The 16,081-nt window shown below is 37.7% G+C and overlaps 1 protein-coding gene across 5 annotated transcripts in view; it reads left to right on the forward strand.

The window, feature by feature from the left end:
- Positions 1-3,988: 3,988 nt before the first annotated feature.
- agbl5 (AGBL carboxypeptidase 5) overlaps positions 3,989-16,081 on the forward strand; it is a 30,198-nt gene continuing 18,105 nt past the window's right edge. For 4 of the 5 annotated variants that reach the window (XM_088625193.1, XM_088625194.1, XM_088625195.1 and 1 more), the window contains exons 1-7: positions 3,989-4,928; positions 5,013-5,076; positions 11,354-11,655; positions 12,968-13,139; positions 13,672-13,838; positions 14,178-14,355; positions 14,569-14,747. In XM_088625193.1, the coding sequence (XP_088481319.1) occupies positions 11,435-11,655; positions 12,968-13,139; positions 13,672-13,838; positions 14,178-14,355; positions 14,569-14,747 (917 nt within the window). In that variant the 5' untranslated portion in view covers positions 3,989-4,928; positions 5,013-5,076; positions 11,354-11,434. The remainder of the gene's footprint in view (positions 4,929-5,012; positions 5,077-11,353; positions 11,656-12,967; positions 13,140-13,671; positions 13,839-14,177; positions 14,356-14,568; positions 14,748-16,081) is intronic. The other variant, XM_088625192.1, reaches the window with a different exon arrangement.

A 16,081-nucleotide genomic window follows, 5' to 3' on the forward strand; every position in this document is an offset into this window, starting at 1 on the left:
CCTGTAATGTTTACCCTGTCGTGTTATGACTATGTTGCACTATTGTCTGCACTTGTCTCCCACTCCCCCCACCACAACTGTATTTCAGAATGCTTATAATAATAATAATAATAATTGCTTACACTTATATAGCACTTTTCTGGACACTCCACTCAAAGCGCTTTACAGGTAATGGGAACTCCCTCCACCACCACCAATGTGCAGCATCCACCTGGATGATGCGACAGCAGCCATAGTGCGCCAGAACGCTCACCACACATCAGCTATCAGTGGGGGAGGAGAGCAGAGTAATGTAGCCAATTCATAGAGGGGGATTATTAGGAGTCCACGATTGGTAAGGGCCAATGGGAAATTTGGCCAGGACGCCGGGGTTAAACCCCTACTCTTTTCGAGAAACGCCCTGGGATTTTTAATGACCACAGAGAGTCAGGACCTCGGTTTTACATCTCATCCGAAGGACGACACCTCTTTACAGTATAGTGTCCCCGTCACTATACTGGGGCATTAGGACCCACATGGACTCCAGGGTGAGCACCCCCTGCTGGCCCCACTAACACCTCTTCCAGCAGCAACCTTAGTTTTTCCCAGGAGGTCTCCCATCCAGGTACTGACCAGGCTCACACCTACCTAGCTTCAGTGGGTTACCAGTTGTGAGTTGCAGGGTGATATGGCTGCTTATTTGCACAGTACTATCTATACTACTGTAAATACCCATTTATTCATTTATTTATCTGTTCATTACATTGTTTTATTTGTGCTTATATACCAATACAACCTCAATAGCTGCTAATGATTCTCCATCCTCCCTCGTGTATGTTCTTTTGTGTTGTACTGTGACATTACACTGACTGTTCTAGTGTATTGTGCACCTCGGGCCAGGAGAAACTATATTTCGCTCTCTCTTGGATATTTGTATAGGTGCAGAATGACAATAAAGTGAACTGAACTTAAAATAAACGCCAATGCGATTACTTTGCAAATAAGAAAAGTATTTCAGTAGCAAACATTCAAGAGCAGATCCTCCAAGCCCTGCAGGTTCAACAGCGGGGGGTGGAGGGTAGGAGGGAGGAGCTCTCTGACACGTGATTGATTAAAGCCCAGACCTGACTCTTGGTACCAGGACTTAAAACAGACATTCTGATTGGATCATTCTTGATAAGGTTTTGGCAGCAATATGGAAGCAAATTCAGCTCCGTGAAGTTGGCCCCCCTACAAACAGCACACACAATGAAACCCACCCCATTCGTTAGTGCTACGTTTGTCCCTTTGAAAGTAATTTCCCAGATTCTTTCTTTCCCGAGATATAGCGCATTCTTTTTTGGGGTGTTACGTCACTCAATCCCCCTATAACGTCGTAGGGGAACCAGACTGGTCTCATTCATTAGGGCTGCGTTTGTGCGGGTTTGTGCCGTTGAAAGTAAGTTCTCAGCTGCTTTCCTTCCTGAGATGTAGCGCCTTCTTTCTCGAGTGATCACAAGACCATGCATTATGACTTTGACCTCTGGTGACCCCGTCTGCCGAGATCAAGCGCTCTGATACTGGTGCGAGAATAACAATTCTGCAATTTTGTTTCTCCGTTTACCCACGTGGGGGGCGTTTCTGTACGTTTGTGTGAACAGCAAAATTAAAATTGTCACCAATATCATGCGCTAATCCGAACAGTTGTGGATGTAGCCTTAAAAGGCGCAACCGCAAAACAGCATTGGAAACTCTACAGTCTCACACATGCAGACCTCAGAAATTAGCCAACAAAGGTACTTTTAATTGCTTGATGTGTTGAAAAAAACGGGTATGCATTTTGAGAAATCTGAGTCTGGTGAGGTGGACGCTTTGCATTTCAATATAGCGCCTCCGTTTTTCGGAGTATGACGCGAATACATAAAGATCACGACCATTAGATCTTTCAATTGTGATCTATGATAAGTTGACCCCAGCGTTTAGAGTTTAACTGAATTCTGATATATTTTTTGCATTTTCCAGCGAAGACTTCTTTGAAAGCTTCATTTGTCGAGAACATTATGATTGTTACACATGCTAGTGAAACTTGAAAAATAATGTTACATTTGTCAATATAGATTACAATTGCAATTCGCGAGAAGATTGCACCGAAACAAATTGCACTCGTTGTTTTCAGTTTTCATCACATCGAGTAATTAATAGTACTGAGTGGGTTGGTACCTTTAAACTGTCTTGAAGACCGTCACGTGATTACCCGAAAAAACCGCTATATCTCGTTAATGAAAGCAGCACAAACTCAGCACTAACGAATGCAGTGGGTTTCAGTGATTGTGTTGTTTGCTTGGGGGGTTGACATCCCGGAGCTGGACAAGCAAACACGTCCTGGGTCATTACATTGCAAAAGACACGATTTCAGCTTGGAGAAATATAACGACTTAACAAAGGCACTTTTATCTGTGTCTTCAGAAGTCAGGGTGTGCCCCAAACTGTATTCTACACCAAGTATTGACCAGAAATACACAAATCAAAGGACTGTGACCTAATGTTTGCATGTAAGAGCACTGTAAATACGAAGACATGGACAATGACTGACTTTTAAGACCTTCGATGTATATTCGGTTGTTTTAAATTAAATACAAATTGAAAATAAAAATATTTTCCATATTTTGCGGTCTGCATGTGCGAGACGGTAGAGTTCCCAATGTTTTGCAGTTACGTTATGAACTACCCGGGTCAACCGATTACTTCTTTTTTAAAAAGGACACAGCTACGAAAAATCGAGACGTGCTAGTTAAAGTCTCTTTCTAAGAACATGCAGTTGTTTGCTAATCTTCGCCTTTTATGGCTACATCCGCAACTCTTCCGATTAGGGTATGATATTGGTGACAATTTAAAATGTTCTGATCACAGAAACGCACAGAAGATACCGGTATTAAAAGCAAAAACAACTGCCGCCCCCCCACCCGGACAAACAGAAACAAAACTGCAGATTTGTTACTCTCGCATGAGTGACAGAGCGGTTGAACTCAGCAGACGGGGTGACTAGAGGTCAAAGTCATCGTGCATTGTCGCGTGATCACCCGAACAAAAAAGGCGATATATCTCGGAAACGAAAACAGCACAAACGCACAAATGAATGAGATCGATCCGGTTCCCCTCCGACGTTGTAGGGGGCTGGGCAAGGTCACCCCTCGAAAAGGAAGACTTTATATCTCAGGAACGAAAGAAGCTACTGAGATTCTAGGCTGCAAGGTGGCTGCGATAAAAGAGGCGTATGCATATTGTAATCAAAGACAACGATGATTCTTTATGGTAAACTTAATTAAAAACCAGTTAAGTATTTACAACATACAATCTTCATTTATTTCCCCTTAATTTGTACACTGCAGTTCAACTTACACTATATATTACAATAGATACTGGCAGCACTCAACGTCTTGTCCATGTCTGGGTTTTCTAATATATAAGAATCAGTCATAATTAAAACCAGGGATTCCTGTTGTGAGTGCAATACTCACATTATGACAATCACGTGACTTCTCCAAGCACAATTTAGGAATCACTCGAAACTGGCAAGGATTTGTAACCAATTGCCTAGGCGTTGCTACGATTAATTTATTCTCCAGCAAAATTCTTTAACTCCACGATGTAAACATGCCACAAACATTGATCAGATTATTATTAAAGATAGTTTCGCATTTAATTTGAAGAAACACCGCCTCCTAATGAAAACGATTTATAATTAGAGTAAGCTATATATATATAGAATACCCCTGCCCAGTCGGTGCAAAGAAATTCCTAAAGATCTACTGATTTATGGGTATAACATCTTGGTCATCTGTTGTTACTACTCCAGTTCGTCTATTCTGTCGGATCCCGAATTTTCACCTGACGACGATTTGCGCTCTATTCATTTTCCGCAGGCCCTGCCTGCTGGTAGACGGCACAACCAATCCCCACACTCGTTACTTCTGGGCGTCTGTTTCCATGCTCTGAGCCAATCAATGAGCAGCTTTTTGTCGCACCACAGAAACTGGGACTGGTGGGTTTGTTTGGGTTTAAAGAGCTGGTTAGCGATCGGAAGGGGATGCGTAGGATTAATAGTCTCAAATAGAGTTTGTTTACTTAGGTTGCATTATCGCAGTTGTAATCTTATTTTTTCGGCGAAGAAATTATTAAATGCAGAACGATTTCATTTCAATATATAGTTGCATTTTGTTAAGCCAATTGTTTATACAAATACGCTTTTGTAATTTGTAGTAGGAACTGGGTAGTTAACCTGGTCGGGCAAGCAGAATTTAAAAATTTTAAAAGATTTTTAAAATATGTTTTGAGCTGTGCATCAAAACATTTTGCGTCCTTGCAATTTGTTTAGATATACATAATTAGAATTGCCAGTTATCGTCTTGTGATGCGTGCAGAAATTGTCAACGAGCCTTTTATTCGTCTATGCATAAACGTGGCGCGTTTTTGCTATTCCCTCTAATGTGTTTTTTTAATCGGGTTGTATGGCAAATTGGAAAACTGCGTGAAACAGCATACCGTTTATAAAAAGAAATCAGAAAGGTCTGGAACTGTCATTCGGTGGCGGTCTTCTACCGTGTACTGAAAGTCGTCTCTTAAAAAAAACAGTTGCTTCAAAATAGACAAAAATAAAGCCTTGAAAAACACGAACCTGTTATAGTAAGGAATTATAAGGCTGATATTGTTTACATTGCCTTCGGTACCTTCAACTACTTAACGAATCTCAGACCTGTGTCCTTCACATCACACTGAAGTAAAGGATAACGCAAGTCAGTTTGAGTATTAATAAGTTCTATTGCAGTTTTTTTTCTATTTTAATTTAAAAAAATCGTAGTGAAGCATTTTAAGATTTTTTTATTTTAGGGAGGTCTTTTTTCGAAGAAAATCTTATACATTGCGTTATTTGTATGGGCATATCTAACTGCAAATAATCTGCGACTCAACAGGTAAGAATTTTGTTGATTTTTTTAACTGACTTTTTAAAAGCAAAGCGTCTCTTCATTTATATAAAATGCTTGTGTCTTTTTCAGTTTTCAGTTTTAAAGATGTCTTTTACTCAGGGAATCCAGTGGACTGTGAGAGAGATCATCATCAGTAAGTGGAATAATACGCCTTCTGTAGTTCTGATTAAGTAATTACATTTTCTGTAAAATCGTGTTTTTTTTATTGTTCAGAACAACAAAAACGTCATCGGTACATGTAAGCTGTATTGCATGAAGGTGGTAACAGATGATGTGAATTCAATTATACCAAGAACCAAGTAGGTTTGTGATGTTGTAATTCATTCGCCATTAAATAACATAAACCAATAAACAAATGTGGCAGTAAGTTTGCTATGGAATGAAGTTTAGTAGCAAGAAATAATGAATAACTGTCTTGGTTAATATTAAATGTATTATGCCCCTAAAAAGTCAATATTATGAAATATCGTAATAAATAATGGATGTTTAGTTTTAAAGATAAGAATTATTTTATGTTTTTGCAAGGAGTAACATCTTATTTTTACTACTAATAAAAGTAATAATAATAATAATAATAATTGCTTACACTTATATAGCGCTTTTCTGGACACTCCACTCAAAGCGCTTTACAGGTAATGGGGACTCCCCTCCACCACCACCAATGTGCAGCATCCACCTGGATGATGCGACGGCAGCCATAGTGCGCCAGAACGCTCACCACACATCAGCTATCAGTGGGTAGGAGAGCAGAGTAATGTAGCCAATTCATAGAGGGGGATTATTAGGAGGCCATGATTAGTAAGGGCCAATTGGAAATTTGGCCAGGACACCGGGGTTACACCCCTACTCTTTTCGAGAAGAGCCCTGGGATTTTTTCTGACCACAGAGAGTCAGGACCTCGGTTTTACGTCTCATCCGAAGGACGGCGCCTGTTTACAGTATAGTGTCCCCGTCACTATACTGGGGCATTAGGACCCACATAGACCGCAGGGTGAGCGCCCCCCGCTGGCCCCACTAACACCTCTTCCAGCAGCAACCTTAGTTTTTCCCAGGCGGTCTCCCATCCAGGTACTGACCAGGCTCACACCTGCTTAGCTTCAGTGGGTTGCCAGTTGTGAGTTGCAGGGTGATATGGCTGCCGTAAAAGTGCCTTGGTCTCAGAAATGAAGCAATTTGTAAGAATTTTAATGAAAACCATGTATGCTAATACCAAAGACACTAAACTTAATAAAATATATATAGAGGTATAACTGTTATAATACTAGTTTAACTGCAGTTAGCCAGATTAAAAGATTTTTTTTTTCTGCATGTGAAGAAATAGTTAAGCTTTAAATGTGAAATCAAATGTGTTGAAAAGGCTGAAATCTCTTGTCTCCCTATCTGTGTGTCTCATGGAGAGCAGGTTGGGTATGAGAAAAGACAAATTCCTAATACAAGAAATTGTATATGGCCAACAAAGTGATCTTATATCTTATTTAAATGTCTGTAATTTGCCTCGCAAGAGGGAAGCAAAGTCTTACATCAAGAATTGGTATAGTAATGAGTATCATTCTACATCTTCAAAGTGAAGAAAATGAAATAGAAGATGAAAGAGATTAAAAATGTTGACCTTAAGATTGTATGGTCTTCTTGATTCTATATATTACCCTCCAAAGTTGGAGTTCATTTGGTAAATGGTTTGTCAGGAGCAGTTTAAAATCTATTAATAATTAATTTCACTTATGTAGTGCTTTTTTATTTCAAATAATCCCAGAGCAATTTACATATTCAGTGCCTATAGAAATTCTACACACTTTCCAAACTAATACATAATAAAATGAAGATGCAATCAATCTGAATTTTTTTACTGTGATTTATACATTGTAACACAGCCTCCTAGTGAAAACTGTTAAGACATTCTGAAAAACGATTACATGGTGTTTACATACAGAGTTAATTACAATTGGAATTCATTGTGCTAAATTAGTTATTTTAATGTTCAGATTGTGAAAAATGAATAATTGTTCAAAACAATGATAATTCTAATGTCTGAACAATAATTATATAATTACAAACATAGTACTTACATATCTGAACATAATTACAAACGAATACCTAGAAAAAATTCTTAAAGACTTTCCATGGGCTTTGTTGGAAGGGACCTCATCAATCAGTGAAAGACTGCACTCACCTGGTTGACGCATAGTGGTTAGTTTCAATGTTCACAGTAGTATGGTACTGATGTATTGGTGGTCTGATGTACATCTTAAATTATGAATGTACAGAATTAATTATTTTTATCCTGGCATATCAAGCTGTTATTAACTGGCATAATAGTGGAGTTAAATACTTAAACTACGTTAGAGCAGATGGACTTTGAAATCTTTGATCAAAATGGCAGTTAGGTGTCTGATGCCTTGGTTAACAAAGAATTCCCATTTTTCCTTATTTTAATTGTATAGTCACTGGAATTATTCCTAACAATTTTTGGTGATATTGGCCAAGCTGCTTGAGCATGCAGGAGCAGTTTGCGGTAAGGCCCATGTTTCAAAAAAATTGGTGACCTCTTGTGGATGTACGATTTTTCACAGCACCTAGCGAAGTGCAAATGTGAAACAGGTTTAGTTATTGATTAAATATATTTAATATTAGTTCATTTTGGTTCCAGTTTCTTTTAAGAAGATTTTCAAATACAAGGGTCAGGCTGCCATTTTGATTGATGCAGGACCATTGAAAAAACAATCACTACAATTACTATTTATAAGTATTGAATCTTTTTGTCTACCATTATTGAAGTGTTGATAGCTGCAAAGTGAGTTAAATCAGCCAAAAGATTTACGAATGGTACACAATCCTATTGGGATATACAACATCACCATTTGTGATATAAATCTTTATTGATAAAATAGGTTAGGTATTCACAAAAACTACTACAAAAATATATTTTTTTAAAGTCTCAAACTTTTTAATTGCATATTCTGTTTGAAGCCTCTTAGCCTGCTTCATATTTTAAAGTAAATAATGGAATCTGAGAAACAGTTGTTATTCTCTATTATAATATGAGTGTGCATTTAGTGGCAGGTAAAGTTTTGATACTGTTAATTACTGCTTCTTGTCGTCTTATGTTAAAACTGTGGTTTAGTTTCTGGTACATCCACAAAGACTTAGTTGTGCTCTCTGGGCACATAAAAAATTAAAATGGGGGGTAAAAGGAGATTCTCATGTTATATATTTTATTTTTCCAAGAAATAAGTTCATTTTAGGATAGTAAAATATACTTTATTTCAATGGTTCTCGACCTTTTTTTTGCTGAGGTACCCCCTGGAGGGTCAGCCAGGTCCTCAGGTACTCGCTAAGATTATCGTAGACATGCGTACATGTGCTGTATTATAGTGGAAAAATAAAAGTGCATATATCATTTAGCATCTAAATGATTTCAGAATTAGCTGATAAATATTTTACTAAAAGCTAAGGACATTAAAATCTGCCATTTTGGATGCGAAGCCCGTGGTACCCCCTGGTACATCTTCAGACACTCCCAGGGGTGTGCGTACCCCTGATTGAAAACCACTACTGTATTTTACCAGACCTTGAATGTCTCGTCGGTTTCCAGCATAGTTCATAAGGGTAGTTGAAATCTTACAGTACATGGATTTTGAATTCTGTGAGATGAGGAAGTTGTATCTAAGTAATTCAATATTGTATTGGCAGAAGCTTTAATCATAGCAACACTGTTTACTTTAAAGGTTTGCTGGTGCTCTGATAAAAGACTGAAACCTGAGAGTCTATCTATGACTAACCAGTGTAAAAAAGTGTCTTTTGTGTTGGACAGCATGTACTGTATAAATCAGCTTCTGTGCATGGCGGTTACATTTGTGTTAAGTGTGGAATCTAACCAAAAGTTCTGTTTTCATACAGTCTAATAACCTCACCTTTTTCCATTAGCAACAGTTTCTTAGAAGAAGTGATGTATATGGAATTTTACTACTGTGTGAACACCAAGGCCTGAAACAGTAATTGAATGAGCTTTACCTTTGAAGTTGTATCATGAAATTATTCTGTGAATGGAGACAGTTAAAATGTCAAACAGTGCTGTTGATGTCAGTGTTACTTCAGGAAAGTTGAAAATAATGCTTTTTTTACTTTGGACTGACTAACTTGAATTATATTTTATTATACAATACTTGATTAAATGTTAGTGTGGTCTGGATTATTTGGTTGCTCTAGAGATGAGAGCCCAGTGTGATTATGTCATTAATCATCAATGCAGGAAGGACATCTTTTGGTATATGATGTCTTTTTCATGGGAGCAGGAAATGTTTATTACTGTTTATCAATATTACTGTTTCAAAATGTTTGCTCAGTATGTTGTAATGAACATTTCTCACTTTGTAGAAGGTGAAATTTGTTTGCAAAATTCCCCGTATTGCATTCAACTTGATATGGGTTCTCTTATTTGATGTGAGTTTAGAAGAGAATGCTTATCTAGGAGCCCAGGAGATTTTCTTACCGATATGTAAGGCAGATTGAATATGAGCAGTTTTGAATGAACACATAAAATCTCCTGAGACTGTAACTGCTGCTTTCAGTGACAAATATTTGATAACACTTTTAAGAGTAAATTAATCTAGAAAACCCCTTTAACTCATAATACATTAAGAGAATATTAAACAGCAGTGTCAACAGCCTTTTACTAGCGATCCTTATTAACTAAAGTCAGATATGTTTCACGAATACTTTGTTAAAGGATACTTCACTATTAACTGTTACATACTTGCAAAACGTGATAATACTGTACTATAATTGGTTTGACTCTAATATTTGAATATAATATTTAATGGGTGATTATCATTTTCCCCTCTTTACTAGAATTAATTTGTGTTTTTTAATTAGTGAACAAAAAAGTGTGATTTAACTATATAGAATGTGGAATGGTTTATGTCAGTGAATTTTCATATAAAATGGACGACTGTAAAATGTTGACTAATGTGATACAGCTTTTTCTTTTAATAAATTGTTTTGCTCTGTACTGCATTAGACCTGTGAAGAAAATGTTCAAATTAAATACAGTTACTTGTCCAGTCATTCATCCATTTTTAGTTCACATTTAATAATAAGGTTCACAGCAGCATGTTAGTGTTCTCTCCAGAATATCCTGGTTTGGCCAGTAAGTTAGTTCCAACAGAAGCTTCCCAGGGTATGCACCTTTACCAGGGGCTAGTCTGGAGGAGTAGTGAATGTACTCCAATGTCATGGAGCATTAACTCAGCAGCCATGCAAATAATTCTTATTTCCACTGCATACTGTATATCCATGAACTTGCCCTTTCTTCCACTGCCCAAAGATCATGGCTGTAGTCGAGGATTTGATCTGTAAACAGGGCTCTTTGTCTGATGTCAAGGACTGGCAACACTGCACACACCAGTCTGTCAGCCATTTTCATGCTCTATATGCCATCACTCGTCAATGGAGGAACACTGAGGCACTTGAACTCTTTCACCTAGGGTAGATTTTCATCCCATCCCATTTTCATCTGGAGTGAGCAAGCCACTTATTTTTCTGGAAACACTGACATCTCAGAATGGGAGTTATTGGCTCTAATCTAAGTCACTTCACAGATTCACTGAGTAGTGGATCCAACACCAGTCAGACGAGGCAAGAAGAGCCACATCATGTGCAAACGGCAAAGATGCTACCTCCAGGGACCCAGGAATACTGTTAGCACTTCGGCTCACCCACAGGTGTGGGGACAGTAGACACATGACAGAATCCAAAGGATTGTTTAGCATGCAGAGGTGGCAGGAGCAGCTTATACTCTTGAAGCAGAGGTCCCACAAGTCATCTCAAGGAATGAGGTTTCATGCTTTCTCCGGTCTACAGAGGTAGATCAGATTAGCAAATGCCGGTGTCCCCTTAAATACTTGTGAAGGCACAGGACTGGTGCACCAGGCAGAATTTGCACTGTTTTTCCTGAATCAGATCTTCAGCTAATGCACAGATATTGTTTCCAGAATGGTGTGGACTGAAAATAAGATATCTTAAAATTATAAATACAGTTGTTTTTTTTTACTAGCCATAAAAAAGGGATGCAGAACTGCTGAATGGGCAGGCTGAAGAGTGTGATCCCCATATAGTTGGAACACAACCTCTTACCTGGAGCTCTCGATAAGAAATGTTTTGCCATTAAATTGGCACATATTTACATTTACAGATTATTTAGGAGTACCCTCCATCATGCACATTTTTGGAAAACAATAGAATTAAATCATTTGGGAAACCTACTAAGTAAATGTATTTAATTATATTGCTACTTCAACTCCTTAAGGGTGTAATTTATTTGGTTAGTAATTGTCTTCATCTTTCTGTGTAAGAATGTATGGTTAGTTTGTTACATTTTGGTTATGTATTATATGTTTTAATTGTATTTTCAGATGTGAAGATTAATTTGACCTCTGTTGTGCTGGGGGAGAAATGAAGCTGCTCTGGAGTTTCTTCAAGCACAGTGTACAGACATGGAGTTCCGGTTTGGCAGCTTGATTTTCAGCTCCAAGTTTGACTCTGGGAATTTGGCCAGGGTTGAAAAAGTAGAACATCCAGAGCTTGAGGGGGACCCGGCTATTAATGGGAGCACTTCATGTGGGGGCCTGGGAGCACCCCTCTCTACTCCCGACTACGAGTTCAATGTTTGGACTAAGCCAGACTGTGCGGAAACAGAGTTTGAAAATGGGAACAGGTAAGGCTTTGTGCATATGCAGTGGTATCTCAAAAGATATGTTCCCAACTCGCATTGCGGGAAAATGATTACAGCGGCCTTAATACTTTCAGGATTTATTTGAAATTTGGAATTACATGCTGGCTTTCCCAGAAGCGATGAGGTCAGTGATTGATTTTTGGAGCAGACAAGTGGTAATATGGAAACAGTGCCAGGCACTAATGCTCTTATTATCTACATTACCTCATAGCATGACACAGAACTGCTTTCAGAATGTGACATTTTAAGGTCTACTTCTGAAATGGAGTGAACTGAAGCATCAAATGCTTCCAGTTGTATTTTTCATTTTTGCAAAGACCTATACAGACTATAGTGTTTGCTGGGTCAAAAGATTTATTATAATGAGAGCAATAGATTTTACATTGGATTAAAGCCACACTTCCTTGTAGTGGTTGCTAAGAGAAAACAACATGCTTGGAAAATGAAATTTTAGTGATGTATTTATGCTTTTTTATAATTATTTGTTTATCTATAATAAGCCTAGTTCATTATAGTTATGCTCTTTTTTTCATTAGTCCCTTACTGGGTTAAAGGTTTTACCAGTGTTCACAGTGTGTTACATAAATATTAAAAGATAATGTGTTTTGATTCTTATGAGGTAATATAATTGGTGCAGGTTTAAACAGGTAAACGCCTGCTTGTCTCTGCTGCATTATGTTTGTAAATAATTGTAAGGTACGTTATTACTAAGTTATCACAGAATGCATCAAAAAAGCTGTCCCAGTATTTGACCTCCAAGACAAAAACTAGAGACACAAGATAGATACTGTAGGAATAACAGACTGCAAGAACATTTTGTGCTTCCCTTTCCTTTGTTGGATGAAATGGGAGTCAGAGCTTCTGGTTTGTGTTTGTATAATAAGTTGGTAGATGCAGCTATAGTACACTCATCCGTTATATTAATGTCACTGATATAATTATAATAATATAAATGAGAAGAGGCACTATATGGAAATTTATTTCTGATCCAGAGATATTGAGTAGTGCCCTTTAAATTAAAGTAGCATCTAGCAATGGGAATGCAGAACAGAATGCCTTCTGGTATTTGTATTGTTTAAGGCCTGGGTGGGTTCGCTTACAAACTCTTGGACTGATATTTTATATGATTTCTTTGTTGACCTTTGCCACTTCAATGCTTTTAGTGTATTTTTTTAAAAGAAAGTTATAACCCTTTTGTTACCTGTAGAGTGTGAACAATCTGAGAGGACCGACATCTGTCTCTGGCTTTAAAAAAAGAGCAAAAAATGGCAGATATTTTTATACTTTTGCACAGGTCCTGGTTCTATTTCAGTGTTCGGGGTGGAACCCCTGGAAAGCTGATTAAGATCAATGTTATGAACATGAATAAGCAGAGTAAACTGTACTCACAAGGGATGGCACCTTTTGTCAAGACTATACCTGTGAAAACTCGATGGGAAAGAATCCGTGACAGACCCACATTTGAGGTGAGGAATAAAAAATGTACTTTTTTTGCTCAGAAAAAATTGTGCTTCAGAGTCCAAATGAAATTATCGAACTGGAAAACAAGTGATGGAGTGAAAAAAGGAACAACGGCATGTTAAAGCTTAGTATAAGGTAATATCTTTAGGTGGAGTGTAACTTTGTACATTTATAAAAAACTGAATGTTTCAGTAAGTGAGATGAAAATGATAGAATTAATTGTAGCCCAGGATTAATATTAGTTCTCTTTTAATGTTAATTTTTGTTTAAAGTTACTATAATTAGCGATTATGGTTGTTATGGTATGGTATGTAACTAATTTCAGAGACAAGTACGGACTGTGTAAGCATGGCATTACTCAAAACTAATTTGTTACTAAATTGTACATTGCAGAAACAGTTCTGTTTTGAAAAATCTTTGGCTCAGTAGTTAGAATTATGTGATGAAATACATAACAAATGTAAATACCAAAAGCCTCATGATAACCTAAACAGTTGGTGCTGCCTTGTGCTGGATTACTGTATTTTCTTTGCACAGATGGTGGAAAACCAGTTTATCCTGTCATTTACCCATCGCTTTCTCGAAGTCCGTGGGGCCACAACCTACTTTGCTTTCTGCTACCCATTTTCATATGCGGAATGCCAGGACTTTTTGCTTCAATTGGATCATAAGTTTGCGAACTCCATGTACTTTAATACTAACAGGTAGGACTGTAGAACCTAATATTTGTTTTTGCAGTTATAGTTTTCTACAATTACCATTCAATTATAGTGAATAATGTGGTCAGAGATTAAAGCAGTTTGTCTTGTTGGTATGGTCCTAGACTTCACAGCATGTTCTTGGTGTAATAGTCGTCGATAATTTGTTACCAGAATTGATTGATGGTGAAATATATTTTCTGGAAAATAAAACTTGAATTTACTGTTAGGATTTTAATTTTCCATTTGTGCAAGTAGGGCATTCCCTTTCTGCTTATGTGATCCAGTGCTTTTAAATTCCAAAGTAACAGTTTAATCACTACAGTTCTTATGTGCTTGTCTCAGTCCTGCAGATTCTATATATTACCATCGTGAGCTGCTTTGCTACTCCTTAGATGGCTATCGTGTTGACCTCCTGACTGTCACCTCCTGTCATGGAATGATGGAAGAACGGGAACCAAGGCTTGAAAAGCTGTTTCCTGACAACCGTACCCTTCGCCCTCACAGATTTATGGGAAAAAAGGTAAGAAAAAAATCATTTTTTGGCCCCTAACCAAACATTTTTTTAACTATACTCTGCTGATCATTGATATAGATTGCCATTTAATCAGCTATATCATCATAATATTTAGCTGAATTTCAATATGCGATATCATGAAGGAATTATCCAAACCATTTTTTTGTTTTTTTTGTATAAAGATTTGTAACTCTTGGCTTTAATGTGTTTTGTCTCTAGGTCTTTTTCCTCAGTAGTCGGGTTCACCCAGGGGAAACACCATCGAGTTTTGTGTTCAATGGATTTCTGAACTTCATCCTGAAGCAGGATGACCCCCGGGCCCAGATGCTAAGGAAAATGTTTGTTTTCAAGTTGATCCCAATGCTCAACCCAGATGGAGTTGTGAGAGGTCACTACAGGTGACGTTTGTAATTGAGATTATAGCACTCGGAACTGAACCCTCTGTGACTGATGTGATTTGCTTTTCTTTTTGAAAAGCAACATTTTATTTGTTCAAAAACTGTTTTGTTAAAGGTTTTAGTCTGCATAGGTGTATTTTGTAATAAATTCACAAATACCTTTTATGTTGTGGGTACTGTGAAAAAGGATCCTAAATTTCAAGGTCTCCCTATCAGTTGTATAACAATGAATTTGGTGTGATATTATAGGATGTTTACTTCTGTTCCGGAATAATACGAGTTAATAACCTTTTTAGTGTAGCAAGCAGTGTGGGACTGCAGAGTAACGTTTTTTTATTTAAATTCCAAATTTATGTTTATGCCGTCATGTACAACTAAACTTACTACTTAGAAGTAGACTTTCTGGTCCAAAGCCCTTAACCACCACGGATCAGATGGTTTTGGAGAGTTGCCTGAACCTCCAGTCAATCGTGGAGATATTCTGGGATAAAAGTGCATGCGTGGTCTAAATTCATTTTTGACTACGAGACCCGTACCATGTCTCCTACAGTATGTTACTGAAACACCAAGAGTAGGCATAAGACAGGTCCTGTGATCTAGTCATACCATAATCGCCACACCAACCCTTATATGAGCATGTCCTCTGAAAACACGGCCAGATTAATGTGATAATTAACACAATGCTTAACAACCCAAAGTCAAGATAGTGGTGAGGTTGAACTGCATGAATTCAAATCAGGACTGCTGCGGTTTATTAAAATAGATGAGCTAATCATTAATTAAATTAATGCAAAGAAAGGTTTATGGAAAGAAATAAGGAGAAAATGGTTGAAAATAAAGAATTAGAAAAGTACAAGTTGCTACGTTATAGACCAGTGTTAATAAACTAATCCTAATTCAAGGCAAAAGGCATAAAGTTACATTAAACTCTCATTAAGATAACTATTTTATGCTATGGGGCATTGAACCCAAGCACAAGGTGAATGCAACCTATTCGTTTAAGAGGTGTGCAAATGAGAGCGCTTAGTATGTTCCCATTGCTTATATTCTGCATAGTGAGGAAGTAGGCATCACCTGATCTGGGAGAATTTGTCAATGTGATGAGCTGTGTGACTCACCTCAGGCGCTGATATATCATTCCTGTGGAGCACAAGTAGATGAGTTACTGGCTGGTGAGGGTGGAGCAACATATCAGACTTTGCTTCCCCGATCCGGTTGAGCTCCTTGGTCTACTTCTTCTTTGTCTACAAGTTTGATAATTAGAGTTCAGAACTGCTCATGTTTTGCCCATTCATTTGATACCAAATAAGCATAGTCCACGTCTTCCTGAGATA

Source organism: Lepisosteus platostomus, chromosome 3 (assembly GCF_059453375.1).
Source record: "Lepisosteus platostomus isolate fLepPlt1 chromosome 3, fLepPlt1.hap1, whole genome shotgun sequence".
In the NCBI taxonomy this organism is placed as follows: Eukaryota; Metazoa; Chordata; class Actinopteri; order Semionotiformes; family Lepisosteidae; genus Lepisosteus; species Lepisosteus platostomus.